The sequence below is a fragment of the Trichomycterus rosablanca genome, chromosome 15 (genome assembly GCF_030014385.1).
Source record: "Trichomycterus rosablanca isolate fTriRos1 chromosome 15, fTriRos1.hap1, whole genome shotgun sequence".
NCBI classification, from domain to species: domain Eukaryota; kingdom Metazoa; phylum Chordata; class Actinopteri; order Siluriformes; family Trichomycteridae; genus Trichomycterus; species Trichomycterus rosablanca.
Genome location: NC_086002.1, coordinates 7,336,647 through 7,360,101, shown reverse-complemented (window position 1 = coordinate 7,360,101; position 23,455 = coordinate 7,336,647). Strand labels below are relative to the sequence as shown.

General features: G+C 40.4%; 1 protein-coding gene across 1 annotated transcript in view; it reads left to right on the top strand.

The window, feature by feature from the left end:
• sorcs3a (sortilin related VPS10 domain containing receptor 3a) overlaps positions 1-23,455 on the top strand; it is a 246,125-nt gene that overhangs the window by 202,318 nt on the left and 20,352 nt on the right. Inside the window, exons 10-18 of the mRNA XM_063010840.1 lie at positions 1,692-1,838; positions 8,689-8,791; positions 12,230-12,306; positions 13,128-13,219; positions 14,546-14,653; positions 14,928-15,045; positions 15,856-15,989; positions 16,756-16,869; positions 17,017-17,188. Of these exons, the coding sequence (XP_062866910.1) occupies positions 1,692-1,838; positions 8,689-8,791; positions 12,230-12,306; positions 13,128-13,219; positions 14,546-14,653; positions 14,928-15,045; positions 15,856-15,989; positions 16,756-16,869; positions 17,017-17,188 (1,065 nt within the window). The remainder of the gene's footprint in view (positions 1-1,691; positions 1,839-8,688; positions 8,792-12,229; positions 12,307-13,127; positions 13,220-14,545; positions 14,654-14,927; positions 15,046-15,855; positions 15,990-16,755; positions 16,870-17,016; positions 17,189-23,455) is intronic.

Here is a 23,455-nt window from a genome sequence, read left to right as displayed (position 1 = left end):
AGGAACTTACAAAAGCCAGTCCACATACCAGTAAGTTTTAAAAGGGTAAAAGGAAACCACAGTACCCAGACAACCAGTTAGACAATGAAAAACATCAAAAGCCTTTCAAAGTTCCCAAAAGTTTGGGACCAATCTGAGACTCTGGACCCTTCTCAATCTATCTCTATTGCCTCGGCTGCTCCCATTAGGGGTCTCCAGCGGGATTTGGCACAGTTTTTACACCGGATGCCCTTCCTGACACAACCCTCCCTATTTATCCGGGCTTGGGACCGGCACTACAATGCACTGGTTTATGTATCCTAGCGGCTAGTGCATATAGGACAATTTAGTGACTCCAATTAGCCTGGCTGAATGTTTTTTGACTGTGGGAGGAAACCGGAGCACCCGGAGGAAACCCACACAGACACGGGGAGAACATGCAAACTCTGCCCCACCTGGGGATCGAACCCAGGACCTTCTTGCTGTAAGGCGACAGTGCTACCCACTTAGCCACCGTGCCGCCCTGGACCCTTCTCAATGACCCTGATTTAAAAAGACTTACTATAAGGACAAAATTATATGGACACCCCTTGGTATTATCTTGTCTTATTGCATGAATGAGCCACTGTGCAAATAATTATAGCAGATGTCTGCTTTTTATTAAAATAAATAAATACACATTTTGTTGTGTATTTCCTGCTAATAAATTAAGTAAAAAATTAAATGATTACCAATATACACAGCAGTTTGTGAGGGTTAATTGTGACAACACATGCTTCCCACAAGGCTTATTAGTTAGCCACTATTTTTATTGAATACGCTTTTAAACACATCATAAAGCTAAACACTCAAAAACTTTTGTGATTGGCTTGAATTGCTATGCCATCCTTACCCAGACACCTCATGATTGCGAACATTATGATTCTGTCTTAGACTCCATGCAGCAGGACAATATTCTAGTGGTAGAGCGAGTTCCTTACTGCTTACTATTTGCCTCAAAGCCAAGTTCTTTTCTACTCTTAGCATAGCATGGGAGGCAACCAGAGCACCCGGAGCAAACATTGCTAACAGTAGAAACTTCTGGATGTAGTGTAAGACCATGGTTCATATTTTTTCTTTTTCTGCAAACCGCCAGCTGAACATGTTAATCAAGGACCCTACAAATAACGACAGCACACCAAACAATGTTTCTTGTTGCTGTTGGTTGAATTTTACAACTACAACCCAGCTCCTGTGCTCTGACATTCTGTCCTTCTCAGCAGGCCTGCAAAGGGAAGATAGTGGAGAAAAGAACGATAAATAATCAGCCCAGTGATTGACAAGGGTACCCGGCGAAAAAAAGAGTCTTCTCATTAGCCACGTCTGTCCGGTGCCATGCTGTCTAACACGTTGGCCATTAGTGCCACTTACACGTCTCTTCCACTGCCGAGAAGCGATTTCAAAACAGCTCAGACTGCATTGACCTGTCATGACTCAATACAGCTAAGTTTGGATTCTTTTCTAAGAGGTGCAGGTGTGAGGCAGCCCCCGACCACACTCTGTGAGGAGGGGTACGTCTGCCGGGTAAAGGAACGGCATCGACATCGGTGTGCAGTCTTATTACAGGGGGTAATTAGAGGAACAGGTGCGATTGGTTTTGAAATGTGGTGCAGTGATGTTGGGAAGAACCTGTACGAGATCCTCTGGTTGATGCTTCGCTCTTTTGTTATTAGGTTGCAGGAATCAAAGGCATGCTGATCGCGAATAGAAAAGTGGAGAATCAGGTGAAGACCTACATCACGTACAACAAGGGCAGAGACTGGAGGCTGCTGCAAGCGCCTGCTACGGACCTTGAAGGAAATGAGATTTACTGCGTGCTGGTAAGAAAAATAGAGGCTGAAAATAGTGAATGACTATGAGTTATGAATAGACGAATACAAATATGAATCGTAATAAAAGAATTTGAAAAAAATAAGAACAAAAGTCATGTATGATGCCCCCCCCCCAACCATTTAAATAAAGCACTAAACTACTAAATTATTATCATTTAAACTGAGAAGCTAAATCTGAGAATGAATAAATTAATGAAATATATTATAAAAATAGAAAAATATAATATAATTGAACAATTCATGTTGTAAATCGTGAAACGTGACATATAGATCAGCAGGCAGTAAGGATTATGATATAGTGCCCACCTGCTGTGCCATTATGGGCTGGGAGAAGCATGAAGGCACAGATGACTGACAGGCACTTCAAGGGAGGTCTCTGTGTCTTATAATTATGCTACAGATTTATGATGTTGCCTGTTTTGCAAGTCTACAATGTGTACTTATATTTAAGTCATAAAATGTAAATGTATGATTTAATGAGTGTCTCATTTTTATTCCATTTATTCCCTTCTTATTATTCCATTCTTATTCCACACCTTTGTATGGATACAATAATACTTTTTTGTGTACCTTCATAGTTTGGTACACAAATAATTAATAAAGTTTATTCATTTGTAAATAATAGATTAGAAATTAAGATTAGAAAACATTAGCAAAAATTCATTTTTAGTTGTTTTGTTTGACTACAGTAATTAATTATATGCATTCTAAAAATATGTACAAATTAATAAATAAATGAGCAAAAACAAACTAATTACCAAAATATATAAATAAAGAGTTTAAATTGCTGTGAACAATGATTATTGTAAAACAGTTTTAATGTAAGGGGTGCAACAGTGGCTTGGTGGGTAGCACTGTTGCCTCACAGCGAGAAGGTCCTGGGTTTGATTCCTAGGTGAAGCGGTCCAGGTCCTTTCTGTCTGGAGTTTGCTCCGGGTGCTCCGGTTTCCTCCTACAGTCCAAAGACATACAGTCAGGTTAACTGGTCCCCGGGCGGCACTGTGGCTAAGTGGGTGGCACTGTTGCCTTACAGCAAGAAGGTCCTGGGTTCGATCCCCAGGTGAGGCAGTCCGGATCCTTTCTGTGTGGAGTTTGCATGTTCTCCCCATGCCTGCGTGGGTTTCCTCCGGGTGCTCCGGTTTCCTCCCACAGTCCAAAGACGTGCAAGTAAGGTGAATTGGAAACACTAAATTGTTCAGGACTGTGTTTGATATAACCTTGTTAACTGATGAACCTTGTGTAATGAGTAACTACCGTTCCTGTCATGAATGCAATTAAAAACATGACGTTAAAATCCTGATAAACAAACAAACAATAACTGGTCCCCCTAGGTGTATGTGTGTGTGTTTGCCCTGTGATAGACTGGCAACCTGTCTAACGGTTTCCTGCCTTTTATTCAGAGAATTGGACCCACTGTGACCCTGAATAAGATAAAGCAGTGGTAAAACAGATAATAAATAAATGAAATTTCATGTAAGTGGGTGAAATCTGTTATTCACTGTGACTTTCCTCAGCAGCTATAGGTGGGCTTTAAATCTCTTTCTCACCCTGACTGTCACGTGGGAGAGAAAGGACTCAAATGCAGAGTTAAATAAAATAAGTTTATTTATTAAATGAAAAAACACAGAACATCACATACAAGACAGAACTCAAAAACAAACATAAGGAACCCCGATGGACTTTAGCTGGGGAATGCAGGCAGCAACAAAAAGAAAAGAAGAAAACTAAAAGACGCTGGGCGCGAACCCCGGCCGCTCGGGTGAGAGCCGGGCGCGTAACCACCGCGCTGCTGCCGCGGGGGAAAGCAGATGACTTCATGCGCTTAAGGCGCTACAATTACTTTCGGCTACAAAGCCTCGAAATCGCCTCAGGCGCAGTTCGAGGTAACAGACGGCTCCGTTATCAGCCGCAGCTAGAGCCAATCTGTTAAAGCACACAAAAGGGTGCGGATTCGAACCGGGGCGGCTGGCAGGACAGCCGCGCACTTAGCGGTGTCGCCACCCAGCGGTTGCTGAATCCCAGAATACTTGTTTTACGCTACAAAGCCCCGAAATCGCCTCAGGCGCAGTTCGGGGTAACAGACGGCTCCTTCATCAGCCGCAGCTAGAGCCAATCTGTTAAAGCACACAAAACAGAGTAAAGAAAACCGGTTAACAAAACAGTTACCCAAGCTCCTAGTGCGGATTCGAACCGGGGGTGCTGGCAGACCAACCGAGTGTCTTACCGAGACGCCACCCACCGGCTGCCGAATACCACAGCTAGGTTAGCTAGGTAAACATTAGCGGGGAGAGGACCAGCGCCGTGTCACGGGGCTGGCTTCACCCGCTAATGCTAAATGCTAACGGGAAAAATAAACACAGTACGAGGACTGCACGACATCGCACCACGCTACTTCTAAGAAGGTAAAAGAAAAGCTAATTACCTCAACCTTGCAGTCTACACACCCTGATGGCCTAATGCCACCGGGGGTACCTCTAAAACTACAAAAGAAGCGTGGGGGAGCCGTCAGCAGTCCCCACGGACACCGCAGTGCCCAAAACAAAAGGAGCAAACAAGACAAAAGGTGCGACCCCTGCAGCCAGGCGGCGTACCCTTAAATAAGGGAGCCGCAGCTGCAGGTCGTCACCCTAACGAGCTGGCCTCTTATTAAAGGCCTAGCTCTGTACTGCTCTGTAAGGCCTGTGACGTCAGGGAAGAGTGGTAAGTCCCACAAACGCCACAGAACCATTACACTGACAGCATATTATTCAAAAGTTTTATTCCTCATTAAATTCTCATTAAGTTGCAAGTGTACTTTATTAAGACAAAAGACAAGTTTGCACATAATTAACTCCGTGATTCATGCCAAGTAATGCTCCTTGTCTTAAGATAAAAGCCAATGTGCTCAGTGTCTTGTAATCAAACAGAACATTAGACACTTTGGAAATAGCTATCTCAGGTACAATAACTTCCTTCTATTTTTATTCAGAATTAACAAACCTTTACGACAGAGATGCGACAACAACTGGAAAGTGAGCTGGTTTAAGTCATTAATAATGAGAAACCTGGTTTTGACCAATTACCTGGTCTTGGCAGATTGTTTTGTTCTGTCTTCATTTATTACTAGGACACTTAGCATTTTCACTAAAGAATGCCAACATAGTTATTCATAATAAAACACTAATGTGGTTCACTCATTACAATCTTTCATTTGTTTACCACTGGTTTTGTGGTAAGTGCTGGTTCAGTGCTTAAGGTTCCATTATAGAACACAAACAGAAATGTTGAATTGTTCCAATAAATCCACACAATATGGACAAAAGTATTGGGACACATTACTTAATCAGTGAATTCAGGTGTATAAAATCAAACACTTAGTCTTTACAAATACCTGTGAAAGAGTGGGTCATTCTAAAGAGCTTTTTGAATTCATGTGTAGTGCTGTAATAGGATGCCACCATTGCCACCAAGTAAGAGTGGTTAAACTGGATAAGCTGGGCTTGACCACTTATAACCAAATGGCCTGGCTGGTTAAATACATTTACAACTGCAGCATTTATCAGATACTTTTACCCAAAGCAACGTTTTGCTTTGTTTGTTTTATTAGGATTTTAACGTCATGTTTTACACTTTGGTTACATTCATGACAGGAACGGTAGTTACTCATTACACAAGGTTTATCATTTCACAAGATTATATATCGAGCAGCCATGGACGATTTAGTATCTCCAATTCACCTCACTTGCACATCTTTGGACTATGGGAGGAAACCGGAGCACCCGGAGTAAACCCACGCAGATATGGGGAGAACATACAAACTCCACACAGAAAGGACCCGACCCGCCCCACCTGGGGATCGAACCCAGGACCCTCTTGCTGTGAGGTGACAGTGCTACCCACTTAGCCAATGTGCCGCCCCCCAAAGCAACATACAATTATGACTGATATACAGTAGTTTGAGCTATTAAGGGTTAAGGGCCTTGCTCAAGGGCCTTGGTACATTGGCAGCTTGGTAATGGTGAGGCTTGTTTACTAGTCCAGTACCTTAACCGCTAAGCTTTATTCAATATGAACAAAATTTGCATTTTTAGTTGCCTGCATTAACAGTAACAGACATTTGGCTTCAACCAATAGGCTTAAAATTTACTTTCCAGCAAATTGTCTCTCTTGCTTAATTCACCATTAACAGTATCATTTTACCTTAGAATGCTAACATAGCTAATATTGAATGAAAGCTAGATATTAACTGGTCTTAGCAAACTATCTTAATATTGCTTTTAGGGTATGCTAGGTGTAATATTTCCTTTTGGGTTAACATATACATTCATTTTAACCAAAAGGAAATGCTAATTTTAAACACAAAGATGCAATTTACCATATAGAAGCACTTTGTAGTTCTACAATTACTGACTGTAGTCCATCTGTTTCTCTACATACTTTTTTAGCCTGCTTTCACCCTGTTCTTCAATGGTCAGAACCCCCCACAGGACCACCACAGAGCAGGTATTATTTGGGTGGTGGATCATTCTCAGCACTGCAGTGGTAGGAGTGTCTAATAGAGAGGACAGTGAGTGGACACAGTATTTAAAACCTCCATACCAGCACAACACACATTAACACACCACCACCACCGTGTCAGTGTCACTGCAGTGCTGAGAATGATCCACCACCCAAATAATACCTGCTCTGTGGTGGTCCTGTGGGGGGTTCTGACCATTGAAGAACGGGGTGAAAGCAGGCTAAAAAAAGTATGTAAAGAAATAGATGTACATTCCTGTGTAATGTTCTTGTGATTTCCAGTTGTGCAAAAAAGTCAAATTGTCATTGTAGTGCAGAAACAAATTGGGTGGCTCATCTGACACCATAATTAGTGCCCTATAACCTCTTTGATTACTGCTGCTAAATCTCATCTCCCTCGCTGTCCTTACAACAATGTCATACTAGCTGCTGAAGAGATAAAAGGTGGCACATAGTCAGAAAGAGTGAACAGATAATATTGTGTTTTCTGTTGTAGTGGAGAGCTCTGGAGAGAGAGAGAGAGAGCTTTTCAGCTTTAATGCCAAATCCACCCACTGTCATTCTTGCTAATGAGTGTAAAAGGCAATTAGCATTCACAATAAGATAAGGAGTCTTTGCAGAGGGTACTTTAAAATGGATTAATTTGATTTAATAGTCCACTGTTTGTGTGGGATGCAACATTTTTATTGTGTTTTTTTTTCTGGTGGTATTTTAATAGCCATTTATTCAAGTAGATTTGAGTTTTTAGTCAGTGTTAAGGTAACTGGAAATACTCGTAATTTCACTAATCGGATGCTATAGAGCATAGTTTTTATTTAAACCTCAAATTAATGAACTAAATGATAACCTCAGAATTTAGCAGGCATAATATTATTATACTTATAGAAAAAGGAAATTATACAAGTCATTGTCACTGTATTTTAGCTATAGTTATACATTTTGTATATTTCTTTGGTACAAAAAGCTAACTGTTATTCACTGAACATTATAATCTTGATGTCACAATGTACACCGATCAGCCATAACATTATAACCACTTCCTTGTTTCTACACTCACTGTCCATTTTATCAGCTCCACTTACCATATAGAAGCACTTTAGTTCTACAATTACTGACTGTAGTCCATCTGTTTCTCTACATACTTTGTTAGCCCCCTTTCATGCTTTTCTTCAATGGTCAGGACTCTCACAGGACCACCACAGAGCAGTTATTATTTAGGTGGTGGATCATTCTCAGAACTGCACTGACATGGTGGTGGTGTGTTAGTGTGTGTTGTGCTCAAGGGAGCTGGGAGCACAGTCACCAAGAAAACCATTAGTAACAGACTTCGCCGTAATGGATTGAGATCCTGCAGTGCCCGCAAAGTCCCTCTGCTCAAGAAGGCTCATGTACAGGCCTGTCTGAAGTTTGCCAATGAACACCTGAATGATTCAGAGAAAGCTTGGGAGAATGTGATATGGTCAGATGAGACCAAAATTGAGCTCATTGACAAGCTCCTCCCGTGTAATTCTGGGCTGACCTCACCTTTCTCAGAATCATTCTTACCCCACGAGGTGAGATCTTGCATGGAGCTCCAGAGTGAGGATGATTGACTGTGATCTTGTATTTCTTCCATTTTCGAATTATCGCACCAACAGTGGTCTCTTTCTCACCAAGCTTCTTGCTGATGGTCTTGTAGCCCATTCCAGCCTTGTGCAGGTCTACAATCTTGTCCCTGACGTCCTTTGATAGCTCTTTGGTCTTGCCCATGGTGGTCGAGAGATTTGAACGGAAGAAACTGATTCTGTTACAGGTGTCTTTTATACAGGGACAGGACTCATTTGTGTGCCTTTTGTGCACATAACCGGTCTGTGGGGGTCAGAATTCTTGCTGGTTGGTAGGGGATCAAATACTTATTTCCCTTAATTAAATACAAATTAATTTATAACTTTTATTTAATGTTTTTTTTCTGGATTTTTTGGTTGATATTCTGTCTCTCTCTGTTAAAATAAACCTTACATAAAAATTATAGACTGTTCAAGTCTTTGTAAGGGGGTAAACTTACAAAATCAGCAGGGGATCAAATACTTATTTTCCCCACTGTATATTTATATATAGGTGGTATCCAAACTTTTTCTCTAAGTTAAAGGGAAGTGAATGGTAAATCTGTATGATTAATAGTGCACTGTTAACCATGATTTTTAGAACTAAGTAATTTTTAAGGTGGTTCCAGGTGGTACACAGTTCCTGTCAGATCAAAAGCATTTAATGTCTGTAGTGTCACACTGACACGTTCTGATAAACAGCAACATAAAAGGTTTGCTGCAGCTAATGTGCTATGTGTCATTTATTTCTGTTCCAGCCATTTTGCTCGCTGCACCTACAACTCCAAATGTCAGAAAACCCCTACGTTTCTGGGAACATAATGACTAAAAAGACTGTGCCAGGAGTGATCGTTGCTACAGGTAAAATCTCAAAACAAAAGTATATTTATGTACATGTTGAGCATCAAAAAGGGAAGCAGGACCATTAATGAAATTCAAAGGATCTTCAAAAAGTTTCCGCACCTTAATATTTTTGTTGGAAACGCTGAGGGTGGGATGTGTAGTAATCAGTCGTGACTGAGAGAGCGCTTATAGTCCGGATTCTGATATCCACCTTTTTGTACCCCTCAAAGAAGCTTTAAGGGGAAGAAGATTTTCCTGTGACGATGATGTGAAAGCATCACTGCATCAGTGGCTACACGCTCAACCAAACACATTTTTTGCTGATGGAATTATAAAAAGTTGTTACGACTTTAGAAATAATGCTTTGGAAGGTGAATATGTAGAAAAGTGATGTCATTTGTTTTTGAAATTCTTAATAAATAGAGTTTTTAAAAGTGCAGAAACTTTTTGAGAACCCTTAGCTAAACATATGTGTACAACTCTTCTAATTATTAAGTTCAGGTGTTACATGTAAATAGAATCAATGGAATTAAATCAATTATTTGTCTGTAAACGTTTTGTTTTAAAAAAAGAACCTGTTCTGTTCCAGTATGTTTGCAGCCCTGTGCAAGACGCAAGGTCCATATAGACATGGTTTGATAGGTTTGGTGTCTTGCGCAGAGCCCTGACCTCAAGCCTACTGAACATCTTTTGATTGTGAGACAGGTCTTCTTGTTTAACAGCAGTGCCTGACACCACAAATGCTCTTTTGACTAAATGTGGACAAATTCCAACAGACACACTTGTTGTAGAACACCTTTCCCAAAAGGAAGGAGACTGTTATTGCCAAAAGTGGGAAAGCGGTTCCGCAATTTGTGTCTGTCAAACCCAGGCATTCATCACTTGTTTCTATTGACCCAGAGTCCAAGCGTAGTGTGCTTTACACCAGTCCAGCCAAAGCATTCATTTGCACATGGTAATCTTAGTCTGCTATGCAGGTGCTCCATTGTAGCAGCTTTGGGCTATCAATCAGAAGATTGTTGGTTCAAATCCAGGCTCTGCTATGCAGCCACTTTTGGGCCCTTGAGCAAGGCCCCTAATCCTGTCTGCTCCAGGGGCTCCGTGCAGTGGCTGACACTGTGCTCTGACCCCAGCTTTCAAACAAGCTGCAATATATGAAAAAATAGCTTACCGGGTAAGGTACTGGACTAGTAATCAAAAGGTCTGCCAGGTTGCCACTGTTAGGCCTTTAAATAAAGCCCCTAACCCTCAATTGCTTAGACAATATACCACAGTACTGTAAGTCGCTTTGGAGGAAAGCAGCTGCTAAATGCTGAAAATGTAAATGAATCCCAATCCAAAAAAGATTTCACAAACACTTCTTGCTTTCAGAAACAGTCTAGAACTCAGTAGCAAGGGCTGCAAACAAAGCCAGACAAAACCTCAGCTTGCTGCATTCCAAATCTATAGCAGACCAAATGCCCCCAGATGTTGTCCACTGACTAGCCAGCTTTAGAAGGTATTAGTTGATAGCTGTGTTTTACAATTGCAGGATTTTGTTCTTAGGCAATGAGCATGAAGTTTAATATGTTTGGGTTTTAGTGAAATCAATTACCAGAGTTAATCCCATTAAAGCCATTTACAAACATGTGTGAGTGGCAACGCACGATGCTGTGGTTGTCCAGCTTGATAATGTCCGCATGTGTTAACATCAGCCATGCTGCTAGAATATGACTTATCAGGGATAACGGGAAAACAGAGGTAATCATGCCTCTGTCAGATCGTTTTTTTTTTTTATGTGTTACAGGCATCCCAGTCAGAATTTGTCTGTATTTACGTGTCAGCCACAACATTTTTTTTAATGCAAAACTGTCCCAACTTTTCCTGGAAATAGGTTTGTATGAACCCTAACTACAGCTGCCTTTTTTAACAGACAATATCTACATTATTTAGGTATGTAATTAATCTGATCTGACCCATGGCAAGGAAAAAAGTTTCATTAGCACAATTGACTTTTACGTGAAGTCTGACCTTATAATTCCAATCATCTGTCCTGACATTTCAAAGAAGCCCTGTAGAGATTGTTCAGCTATCATAGCTCATAAGGGGTTCAAAAAAGGTTTCCTAAAACTTGAGTCTCTTTCATCTACAGCCAGAAAATAATGGCAGTAAATAAAAGAAATTCTAGGCCGCTCAGGTGGCGCAGCGGTAAAAACACATGCTAGCACACCAGAGCTGGGATTTCGAATACATTGTATCGAATCTCAGCTCTGCCATCCGGCTGGGCTGAGCGGCCACATGAACAACGATTGGCCTGTCGTTCGTATAGGGGTGGGGTATTAAGCAGGATAGGGACCCCTCGTGACTGATGCACTACAGCCTCTGCTGGCTGGTTGATGGCGCCTGCACAGAGGCGGGGATTGAGTGCGGATCAGGGTGTGTCTCTCCGTACACAAGGCTGATTCGCATATGCACTCGCCTAGTGTGGGTGACAAAATGCATACGGCTGCTGCCCACGTGTCGGAGGGGGCGTGGGTTAGCTTCGATCTCCTCAAATCAGAGCGGGGGCGGCATAAGTCGAGAGGAAGCGTGATGCAATCAGGCAATTTGACTCGCTAAAATTTCGGGAGAAAAATGCATAAACAAAATATCAAAAAATAAATAAATAAAAATTAACTTTAAGAACTTAACATTTGTAGGACATGCATTTCGAGGAAATTTCTTTTAAGTTGACCAAAAAAGACAAAATAAGAGTGAGGATTGACTCAACACCTTGTCCATACCAGTATTGAAAATTGATTAAAAAGATTTAAATACAAAATAATAGTAATAATAATAATAAGTAGTAAAAAAATAAATATCAAAACACCAATGATGCCCCTTGTAGTTGAGCCATCTTTTTTTTAGTGGTTTTATTTGATTTATATGTTTATGTGTTGGTGCGTATGTATATTATTTTGTATGTATGTTAATGATTTGTTAAATGTTGCATAGTTGAGTGGTATTATACTTGATTTTAATGTACAGCACTTTGGTTGACGCACGTTGTCTTTTAAATGTGCTATAGAAATAAACGTGACTTGACTTGACTGTGTCTACAAACTAGCTTGTATGACTGATCTTTATGGTGTATAAAATGTAATTTTACTGTTCTAAGAAACTTAGCTTACCAAAACAGTAATAAAAAACACTTACAAAGAAAATTGAAATTATTGTTGTTGAAATTATTGGTATATGTTAAGTCTTTTATCAAATTGTCCAGAAGCTTATTTTGATGCAGCTTATTATTCTCAAAGGCCCTCAGACACTTCTGTAATAAAGACCTTAACGCTTACAGTTTGCTGATCCAGTGAATCCAGGGAATCTGATCTTCTAAAAATAGTTCAGTAACCTGGCCAGGTTTCCTGGTGCTTTAATAAGCTTCTTTTCATTGTTGCGATATTGACAACACATTTGTTTTTCTGTGCTTCTATTCAGGCAATATTGGCTCAGAACTCTCCTACAATAATGTAGGCATGTTTATATCATCAGATGCTGGAAACACGTGGAGACAGGTATGTCAACTCATTGTGCAGTGTGTATTGCAAGGTGTATTTCTCTTCTGGTCAACAGTGGTCGTATGTGAATCATTTATTCTACACAGAAATCTAGATCCGGACTTTATTTATAAGCAGTTATATGAAGGACTTATTTACTGACCATATAAATGTGGATAGATTCTAAAACTCTGGGAAAAATAATTAAAAGTTGGGGAATTATAATGAACCCTATTATGCATAAAACAACCTTCGGCTTATTGCAGAAACTTAAGTACATGTTGTGCGGAATATATAATAAGACACACTGTTGTTTTGCACAGACCTTTCACATTTTGCTTGATCTTCCCTATTTGCATACATACATTGTGAATAAACATAATTCTGATTCTGATCACTGCGTGTTGCAATGCTGTAAGTGAAATAAAGCGTTTATATGGAAATAAGCTCTCTGGCCCTGGGTTTGATCACCAGGTGGGGCGGTCCGGGTTTCTGTGTGGAGTTTGCATGTTCTCACCATGTCTGCGTGGGTTTACTCTGGGTGCTCCAGTTTCCTCCCACAGTCCAAAGACATGCAAGTGAGGTAAATTAAGGACACAAAATTGTCCAGAACTGTGTTTGATATAACCTTGTGTGAAGTGAGGAACCTTGTGTAATAAGTAACTACCGTTCCTGTCATGAATGTAACCAAGGTGTAAAACATGATGTTAAAATCCTAATAAACAAACGAACAAATATGCTCTCTGGCTGTATCCCAGCACCTTGTCATTAATCATTGTCCGAATACTTTATGCCAATCTTGTAATGCCAACACAACACACTCTTGTCATTTGGTACAGATATTTGATGAGGAGCACAACATTTGGTTCCTGGATAGAGGAGGAACTCTACTTGCAGTTAAGCAGCCTACAGTTCCCACAAGACATGTATGGTACGTATTTAATTAAGACTGACACTGCAAATTACTACACAGATAAAAAGCCTTTTGGTTGACTTTTGTGAGGATGTGATTCTGTGAATGCTGAAATATTAAACGTGGGAAAACTTCCTTCCCACAGAAGATAAATGTCAGTCATTCAGACTTAAAGACATTCAAAGGTGTGGGATAAAGAAGCAGATCTAAATCCGAGCTATTTTTCACAGTAAAAAGAAGACTTGACAAAGTTATATAAAATCTATGCATTATCCCTATGAGTTACCGTAGTCTTCAAACTAGAGCTCCATAACAGTGCATGGGTGATGTTTAATCCTTTTATCCTTTAAGATTTTCTTCTTCACCCACCCCCGTTGGAGAAAAAGAAGTGTTAGAGTATGTAATCTTCAATTCTGTTTCTTTTAAGCAAGTCAAGCGAGCCAGTCAATCCTGGCCAAATATGTTGAAAGCAATCGTCTCTTTCAGTGCTACTATGAATTTGAACCATGTCCTAGCCGATAAGGAATACTTGTCAACCTCCTGCCTTTCACCATCGCTTTTAAATCTTTAGTGTCATTCATCCATCCTGGTGTTGTTAAACCTTCTCACACATGCAATACTCCACTGTTAGCACCACTGAGGTGAAAGGGAAAAAAAGCTATAAAAATCAAAGTAAAGGTTTCTTTTTAAGCCCTCAACTCTCTTCTTTTTCATCATTTTCTGTAACGTAGCGTGGCCCCCTGCAGTTTTGATTTGTCCTTGTTGCCACATTGGCTTACCAGGACCTTTTATCAGCATCCCTTTACTCTTAACTATTTTTATTTAATGTGTTTACCTGCTTTTTCTTTATTTTTTTTCTATCTAAGCTTTGATAGAAATTGTTTTCAAAATAAGTTAATTATGTATGATTTGAGGCTCTGAGGTTTGTGCCCTATAATTCTATAAACTATATAGTATAGAACTTTGAAGGCTCAGAGTGGCATTAAATGGTGTTTATTTTAGCATGGGATTCATGTTTTGTTTACAACATAGTCATAAATGTACTGTTGGCCAAGACCACCTGTATTCAGGACGTTCTAGAGCTACGTCAATGTAAAATTGATGATGCTATTTGCGGTGCCTGCATTTCTACAACAAAATACTTAAATCATTAAATGATAGAACTGAAATGCTAATTATTTAGGATGGATGGATGAATGATTGGGTGGGTGGATGAGTGAGTGGATGGATGTATGATTGGGTGGATGATTGAGTGGATGGATGAATGGGTGGGTAGATGGATGGATAAAAGCACATAGACAAAAACCTGTCCAAAACTGAACAACAAATTCTATTCTGTTTTAGGATTAGCATCGATGAGGGGAGACAGTGGACACATCATAGTTTTTCAGCCACACCCTTGTTTGTGGACGGTGTTCTGGCTGAATCAGGCATGGAGAAACAGATACTGACGTAAGTGTAAGAAAATACTTTGATTTAAGTGAGATAATATTAATGAGAGGCAGATGTCTTCCTAACCCTTCTCGGGCAGTAAAAGGTTAATTATTTATACATTTTTTGGCTGATTTACCTGACAGCACTTGTCACAGGTTGGTTTCAATAAAGTTTAAATACTTCAAAGCTAACATGGTTTCTTTTGTCACTGTCATTCAATAAATGCAAAAAAAGACTTGATGCCATCTGTTCAGATCACAATTCCTCTTTATTCAAATTTATGCCCTGACAGATTTTTTGGACACTTCAGTGATCGGTCTGAGTGGCAGTTGATCAAAATCGACTACAAGTCTCTGTTTACCAAACGCTGCACAGAAGGAGACTACCAAACATGGCACTTGCATAATCAGGTAGAAAACTTTCTTCTTTTTTTATTTATTGTTTTATTTATTTATTTTGGTTTTTTTTTTTTTGTTGTTTTAAGGTACATATAGGCACATTAATATTAAAGTCTATTTTATCCTGCTGCACTCATGGTATCAGGCTATGTATAGCTAGCATATGTAGCTTACCTTCATGATAAATCAATTTTATATACAATAAATATACAAATATACAGTAAATAAATTAATACATTTCTGTGATGGGGGATTTAAAAACAATCCCAATCCAGAAACTGTGTCATATTGTTTTCATATTGACAATCTATTTAATAATTACATTGTTAAGTAGTTGTAGTGGTAATATTAGTTGTAACTTTATGATGTTTTTGCAGTTAATATTGTTAAAGTTAATACTTTCCTTCCTATTTGTTATACTCATGTATAATAAATTAACCTACATCAGCACCCATAACACCAACACAGCCAGACAAAGTTTAGTTAAAGTTACTTTTGGCTTTAATCTGCACCCCCCTACGTTCTCAACATAAATAGACAGTGGTGTGCTGGTTAAATACCACAGTGCCTAAAATAGAAACACTTTGAGTAACCTTATAGAACTAAAGATTAATTGTTTCCAATTAATCTACCAAAACAATCAATATTACTGTAAAAACTATTGCATTTTTAATAATGAAATAAATAAACGAATGTGATTGATATATCAGCCTTTCAGTTAAGGGCATCCAGTGAGGCTGCAGTAATTGACTTTAATTGTCTAGTATTATCTATTCAGCACAGAAGTGATATCTATTTTTGACATGCTTTTCTTGTCTTTAGGGTGAGCCATGTGTAATGGGCCAGAAGCAGATCTTCCTCAAGCGCCGCCCAGGCAACTACTGCATGATCGGAAAGGATTTTTCTAGGATCTTGTCTTCTGAGCCCTGTATCTGCAGAGCTCATGACTTTGAGTGGTAAGTACAATAGAAATAATTTACTTAATTCAACCATGATTAAGTATGGGGTGTCCACATACTTTTGGCTATATTTTGTATTACTATAACATCACCTTAAAAAATCTCATTAGAGTATCGAAACACCTTCACACAGCTTGGCGTAACACATCTAAATGTGTTTACGACTTCATTTCTGGAGCAGCTCTCATTTTTGCACAGAAATAAAACATTTTGGGTGTGATTTTCTTACAACTTGCTTTAGAGTGACATGCACTGGCAACACCTGTGACAATGTGTGAAGGTGAGACACTGAACAGATTTAATTTCTATGCAAATTCCATGCTGTTGTGTTGTTTTTTAATCTGCACCAGACAGACAGTTTTTAATGTTAATCCTAAAAAAACTAAACTGAAATTGGTGAATACCAGTGAGTGCTAGCTAAAAAATAAGTAAGTCTGAACTCAGTCTTTGAGCCAAGCCTTGTGACTTATTGTCAGTGCCCAAGCTGACTTATGGCTAAATAATAGAAAATCCCAAATGTCGTGTTCCAAAATTAAGTGACAAAACTTTCAAGAAGAGTGCAAAGAGAGATCTAACTTCATATGATTCCATGGTTTTGGACATGATATCTGGGTGTCTGTAAATGTATGTTAAATCTAAAATACAGTGATAAACAACAGGGTACTACTGTAGTATAACAATGTAGATGGGTCAAATGGATCTGTGTGTTGTGTGTGTTTGTGTTGTAGAGTTTTTTTAAATGATTTTGGGGTGTATGTTGCAGTGATTACGGCTTTGAGCGAAGAGCAGATGGGAACTGTTTGACTGCATTCTGGTTCAACCCAGTCACTGTGTCTCGGGGCTGCAGTCATGGCCAGAACTACCTCAACAGCACAGGGTTAATTCACTACATAGATTTTACGTACTAGGTTAAAATGCTGGAAAATAAAATGCTTATTGAGTGTGTAGTACTACTATTCTGTTGTTATTGAACGCGGTTGGGATTGTTGATGATATACAATAACAGCATTATTCTGTGTACCAGGTATCGCAAAGTAGCAGCAAATAACTGCACCAAGGGCGTGAAGGAATTGTACACTGCCAGAAAGCAGCAGTGTCCCAATCGTCCCCCACGAGGACTGCACCTGACAACCCGGGATAACACACTTACAGCCAAGCTGGGCACCAATGTCACCTTTCTGGTACAGCTGGAAGAGGTATGTTTAATGGAAATTATAGTTTTAGATCTTTAAGTCTCAAGTTTCTAACTAATTCTAACTTTTTAATATAAGATAAAAGATCATGGGTAAACATAGCACTGCTTTTACATAATAATTATACTTATTGATGGTAAAGATTTATATAAGACCTAAATCAAAAAGTAAGACTTTTCATTGCTGTGGATTAATTTTGACCCACTCTTCTTTGCAGATGGGTTTTAATTTGGCTACATTGGAAGGTTTTAAAGCATTAACTGCCCATTTAAAGTCTTTCCACAGCATCTGCTTGGGATTCAAGTCAGGACTTTGACGCGGCCAATCCAAAATTGTAATTTTGCTTTATTTAAGCCATTCAGAGATGGACCTGCTTGTATGCTTTGGATCATTGTTCTGCTGCATAACCCACCTGCACTAGAGCTTTAGGTCACACGCTGACGGGTGGACATTCATCTTCAGGTTTTTCTGATAGAAAGCAGAATTCATGGTTCCATCAATCTTGACAAGTCCTGTGGAAGCAAAGCAGCCTCAAACCATTATATCCCCACCATGTGTGACTGTAGGTATTATGTTCTTATGCTGGAATGCTGTGTCAGCTTTAGCTGTTCTTTAGTAACAGGACTAATGTCTCCCAAAAAGTTCCACTTTCACTTGACATAAGTCCACTGAATAATACACCAAGACTATTGGGGGTCATCTAGATGTTTTTTGACACATGCGAGCTGAGCCTTTGTGTTCTTTTTGGTCAGCAGTGGTTTGTACCTAGCAACTCTTCCATGGATGTCAAGTGAGGTGCAGTTCTTTAAATGTTTATTGGAATTCCTTTGTGAACTCCTGTATGAGCTGTTGATGCATTCTTGGTGAAATTTTGGTAGGCCTGTCACTCCTGGAAAGGTTCACCACCAGGTTTTCTTCATATGCGGATAAAAGGCTCTTGATGTAGCTTCAGGAATGAATATTCAGCAGATATTCCCTCTAAATAAAAAATATTTCTCTACACCTGCCTTGGTTCGATTCTTACCTCGCTTTTCATGTCCTCATGGGTTTTCGTCGGGGTACTTAGATTCCCTTCTACTCGCCAAAAACAAGCAGAAAGTGGATTGACTACTTCAAATTGCTCCTAGGTGTAAGTTAAGTGAATGGATGATTGTCAAGTCCCTTCAACAGACACTTTAACGCTGGATAAATCACTTAGTAAAAGCTTAAAGTCAAATCAAATCAAGGTTTATTCGTCACATACATAGTCATACACAGTACAACTGGCAGTGAAATGCTTTAGTGACTGCTCCGCCACAGTAATTACAAAAACTACAAGATAGTTAAAAAATATATTATACAAAAAATATAGAATGGTTTTAAAAGTAAGAATTTAGAAACAAAGTTCACGTAAAGTGAACATTGGAAGAATTAACAATATAATTAAAAAGAGCAATTTAAAGTGAACAAGTGTGTAAAGTGACAAGTAGTGCAGAAACTGTGCAACATAATGCTATACAGATGTGATAAATAATAAATACACAATACTAATCTATACATATACATACAGGGGTTGGACAAAATAACTGAAACACCTGGTTTTAGACCACAATAATTTATTAGTATGGTGTAGGGCCTCCTTTTGCGGCCAATACAGCGTCAATTCGTCTTGGAAATGACATATACAAGTCCTGCACAGTGGTCAGACGGATTTTAAGCCATTCTTCTTGCAGGATAGTGGCCAGGTCACTACGTGATGCTGGTGGAGGAAAACGTTTCCTGACTCGCTTCTCCAAAACACCCCAAAGTGGCTCAATAATATTTAGATCTGGTGACTGTGCAGGCCATGGGAGATGTTCAACTTCACTTTCATGTTCATCAAACCAATCTTTCACCAGTCTTGCTGTGTGTATTGGTGCATTGTCATCCTGATACACGGCACCGCCATTGGATGCACATGGTCCTCCAGAATGGTTCGGTAGTCCTTGGCGGTGACGCGCCCATCTAGCACAAGTATTGGGCCAAGGGAATGCCATGATATGGCAGCCCAAACCATCACTGATCCACCCCCATGCTTCACTCTGGGCATGCAACAGTCTGGGTGGTACGCTTCTTTGGGGCTTCTCCACACCGTAACTCTCCCGGATGTGGGGAAAACAGTAAAGGTGGACTCATCAGAGAACAATACATGTTTCACATTGTCCACAGCCCAAGATTTGCGCTCCTTGCACCATTGAAACCGACGTTTGGCATTGGCACGAGTGACCAAAGGTTTGGCTATAGCAGCCCGGCCGTGTATATTGACCCTGTGGAGCTCCCGACGGACAGTTCTGGTGGAAACAGGAGAGTTGAGGTGCACATTTAATTCTGCCGTGATTTGGGCAGCCGTGGTTTTATGTTTTTTGGATACAATCCGGGTTAGCACCCGAACATCCCTTTCAGACAGCTTCCTCTTGCGTCCACAGTTAATCCTGTTGGATGTGGTTTGTCCTTCTTGGTGGTATGCTGACATTACCCTGGATACCGTGGCTCTTGATACATCACAAAGACTTGCTGTCTTGGTCACAGATGCGCCAGCAAGACGTGCACCAACAATTTGTCCTGTTTTGAACTCTGGTATGTCACCCATAATGTTGTGTGCATTGCAATATTTTGAGCAAAACTGTGCTCTTACCCTGCTAATTGAACCTTCACACTCTGCTCTTACTGGTGCAATGTGCAATTAATGAAGATTGGCCACCAGACTGGTCCAATTTAGCCATGAAACCTCCCACACTAAAATGACAGGTGTTTGTTATTTTGTCCAACCCCTGTATGTCCACATACAGTATATACATATATATATATATATATATATATATATACAGTGTATCACAAAAGTGAGTACACCCCTCACATTTCTGCAGATATTTAAGTATATCTTTTCATGGGACAACACTGACAAAATTACACTTTGACACAATGAAAAGTAGTCTGTGTGCAGCTTATATAACAGTGTAAATTTATTCTTCCCTCAAAATAACTCAATATACAGCCATTAATGTCTAAACCACCGGCAACAAAAGTGAGTACACCCCTAAGAGACTACACCCCTAAATGTCCAAATTGAGCACTGCTTGTCATTTTCCCTCCAAAATGTCATGTGATTTGTTAGTGTTACTAGGTCTCAGGTGTGCATAGGGAGCAGTTGTGTTCAATTTAGTAGTACAGCTCTCACACTCTCTCATACTGGTCACTGAAAGTTCCAACATGGCACCTCATGGCAAAGAACTCTCTGAGGATCTTAAAAGACGAATTGTTGCGCTACATGAAGATGGCCAAGGCTACAAGAAGATTGCCAACACCCTGAAACTGAGCTGCAGCACAGTGGCCAAGATCATCCAGCGTTTTAAAAGAGCAGGGTCCACTCAGAACAGACACTCAGTTGGTCGTCCAAAGAAGCTGAGTGCACGTGCTCAGCGTCACATCCAACTGCTGTCTTTGAAAGATAGGCGCAGGAGTGCTGTCAGCATTGCTGCAGAGATTGAAAAGGTGGGGGGTCAGCCTGTCAGTGCTCAGACCATACGCCGCACACTACATCAAATTGGTCTGCATGGCTGTCACCCCAGAAGGAAGCCTCTTCTGAAGTCTCTACACAAGAAAGCCCGCAAACAGTTTGCTGAAGACATGTCAACAAAGGACATGGATTACTGGAACCATGTCCTATGGTCTGATGAGACCAAGATTCATTTGTTTGGTTCAGATGGTCTCAAGCATGAGTGGCGGCAATCAGGTGAGGAGTACAAAGATAAGTGTGTCATGCCTACAGTCAAGCATGGTGGTGGGAATGCCATGGTCTGGGGCTGCATGAGTGCAGCAGGTGTTGGGGAGTTACATTTCATTGAGGGACACATGAACTCCAATATGTACTGTGAAATACTGAAGCAGAGCATGATCCCCTCCCTCCGGAAACTGGGTCGCAGGGCAGTGTTCCAGCATGATAATGACCCCAAACACACCTCTAAGACGACCACTGCTTTATTGAAGAGGCTGAGGGTAAAGGTGATGGACTGGCCAAGCATGTCTCCAGACCTAAACCCAATAGAACATCTTTGGGGCATCCTCAAGCGGAAGGTGGAGGAGCGCAAAGTCTCGAATATCCACCAGCTCCGTGATGTCGTCATGGAGGAGTGGAAAAGCATTCCAGTGGCAACCTGTGAAGCTCTGGTAAACTCCATGCCCAGGAGAGTTAAGGCAGTTCTGGGAAATAATGGTGGCCACACAAAATATTGACACTTCAGGAACTTTCACTAAGGGGTGTACTCACTTTTGTTGCCGGTGGTTTAGACATTAATGGCTGTATATTGAGTTATTTTGAGGGAAGAATAAATTTACACTGTTATATAAGCTGCACACAGACTACTTTTCATTGTGTCAAAGTGTAATTTTGTCAGTGTTGTCCCATGAAAAGATATACTTAAATATCTGCAGAAATGTGAGGGGTGTACTCACTTTTGTGATACACTGTATATATATATATATATATATATATATATATATATATATATATATATATATATATATATACAGTATATATACACATTAAATTAAATTGTGCAAGTAGTGTAAATCAGTCCTAAATGCTATTTTCATTGAGGACTCGAATAGCTTGTGGGAAAAAGCTTCTTCTCATCCTCTCCGTTTTGGCTTTTAGAGCACGAAAACGTTTCCCAGGTCGTAACAAAGAAAACAATCCATTACTGTGATGACTGGGGTCCTTTACTATTCTCCTGGCCCTTGTCCAGCACCGTTTCCTGTATATGGACTGCAGGTCAGGAAGCTCAGTCCGGATTATGCGTTCAGCTGAACGCACCACCCTCTGTAGAGCCTGCCTGTCCTGCTTGGTGCTGTTTCCGAACCAGGTTCTGATGTTTCCCGTTATGATGGATTCAATGGTGCAGGTGTAGAAGTTACAAAGCACCTTGGATGGTAGTTTGAAGTCCCTTAAGCGTCTAAGGTGATAAAGACGCTGACGGGCCTTCTTTGCCAGCACAGTGGTGTGGCAAGACCATGACAGGTCCTCAGAGATGTGAACTCCAAGGTACTTGAAGTTGTCTACTCTTTCCACTGCGGTGCCACTGATCATAACGGGGGGTGATAGTTCCTCTCCTGCTTTATGCTGCAGTCCACTATCAGCTCCTTTGGCTTGCTGACATTAAGGAGGAGATTATTATCCTGGCACCAGTCCTCCAGGTGTTTAATCTCCTCTAGGTAGGCCCTCTCATCATTGTTAGAGATCAGGCCCACCACAACAGTGTCGTCAGCAAACTTGACAATGGTGGTAGAGCTGGAAGTGGCCACACAGTCATATGTGTACAGTGAGTACAGCAGGGGGCTCAGGACACAGCCCTGGGGGGCACCAGTGCTAAGGGTGAGTGTGGGTGAGATGTGTTTTCCTACCCGCACATCTTGTGCTCTGTCCGTCAAAAAGTTAGAGATCCAGTGACACAAGGATGGATGAAGTCCCAGGTTCTCCAACTTGATGGTTAGTGTAGAGGGGACAATCGTGTTAAATGCTGAGCTGTAGTCAACAAACAGCATTAAAAATGACTTTCTGCAGTTATCTTATACATTTGTACATGTGAAGTAGGTAGTAAGGGGTGCTGCACAGCACCAGGGTAATAAGAAATTAGATTTGATCTTAAAATCAGTTCTTCATCTGAGTCTTTTGGAAATTGTTATGCTTATGTCTGCATGGGTTTCCTCTGGGTACATAGACTTCCTCTTACCTCTTAAAAACATGCAGAAGGTTGTCAGGCCACTCTAAATCGCCCCAGGTATAAAAGAGGGAGTAAATATATGTGTGTGATGTCTTGCTGTTGGGTGCATACTAGACATGGTGCATTTCTGCCTTGCTTTTAGTGTTTTCTGTGTGATTTTAAACCCACTATGACCCCAATTAGGATAAAGTGCTTAGTGAAAACCACTAATGGTGAATTTTCAGGAATCCTCTCATCTGTAGCATCTAGCAAAATTGGTTCACTTTAAGCCTCCTGTTTAGAGTACAGTGCATTTTTTTTCTTGAGTGCACACACATAGGTGGCAGGTAAGTGCTTCCCTCAGGGGGTCTAAGATTGGCACACTTTCCACTTTACAGCTGTGATGAGCTGAGAAAATGAAGGCTCATTCTCTTCGTTAAGATTGATGGATGAGGAGAGGAAAACGAGACAGAAATGCTAAGAATCATTGTAGCATAAGCACAATAACCTTAGAAATCCTCCCACTGAATCTGACTAATTTATATTCATAAAG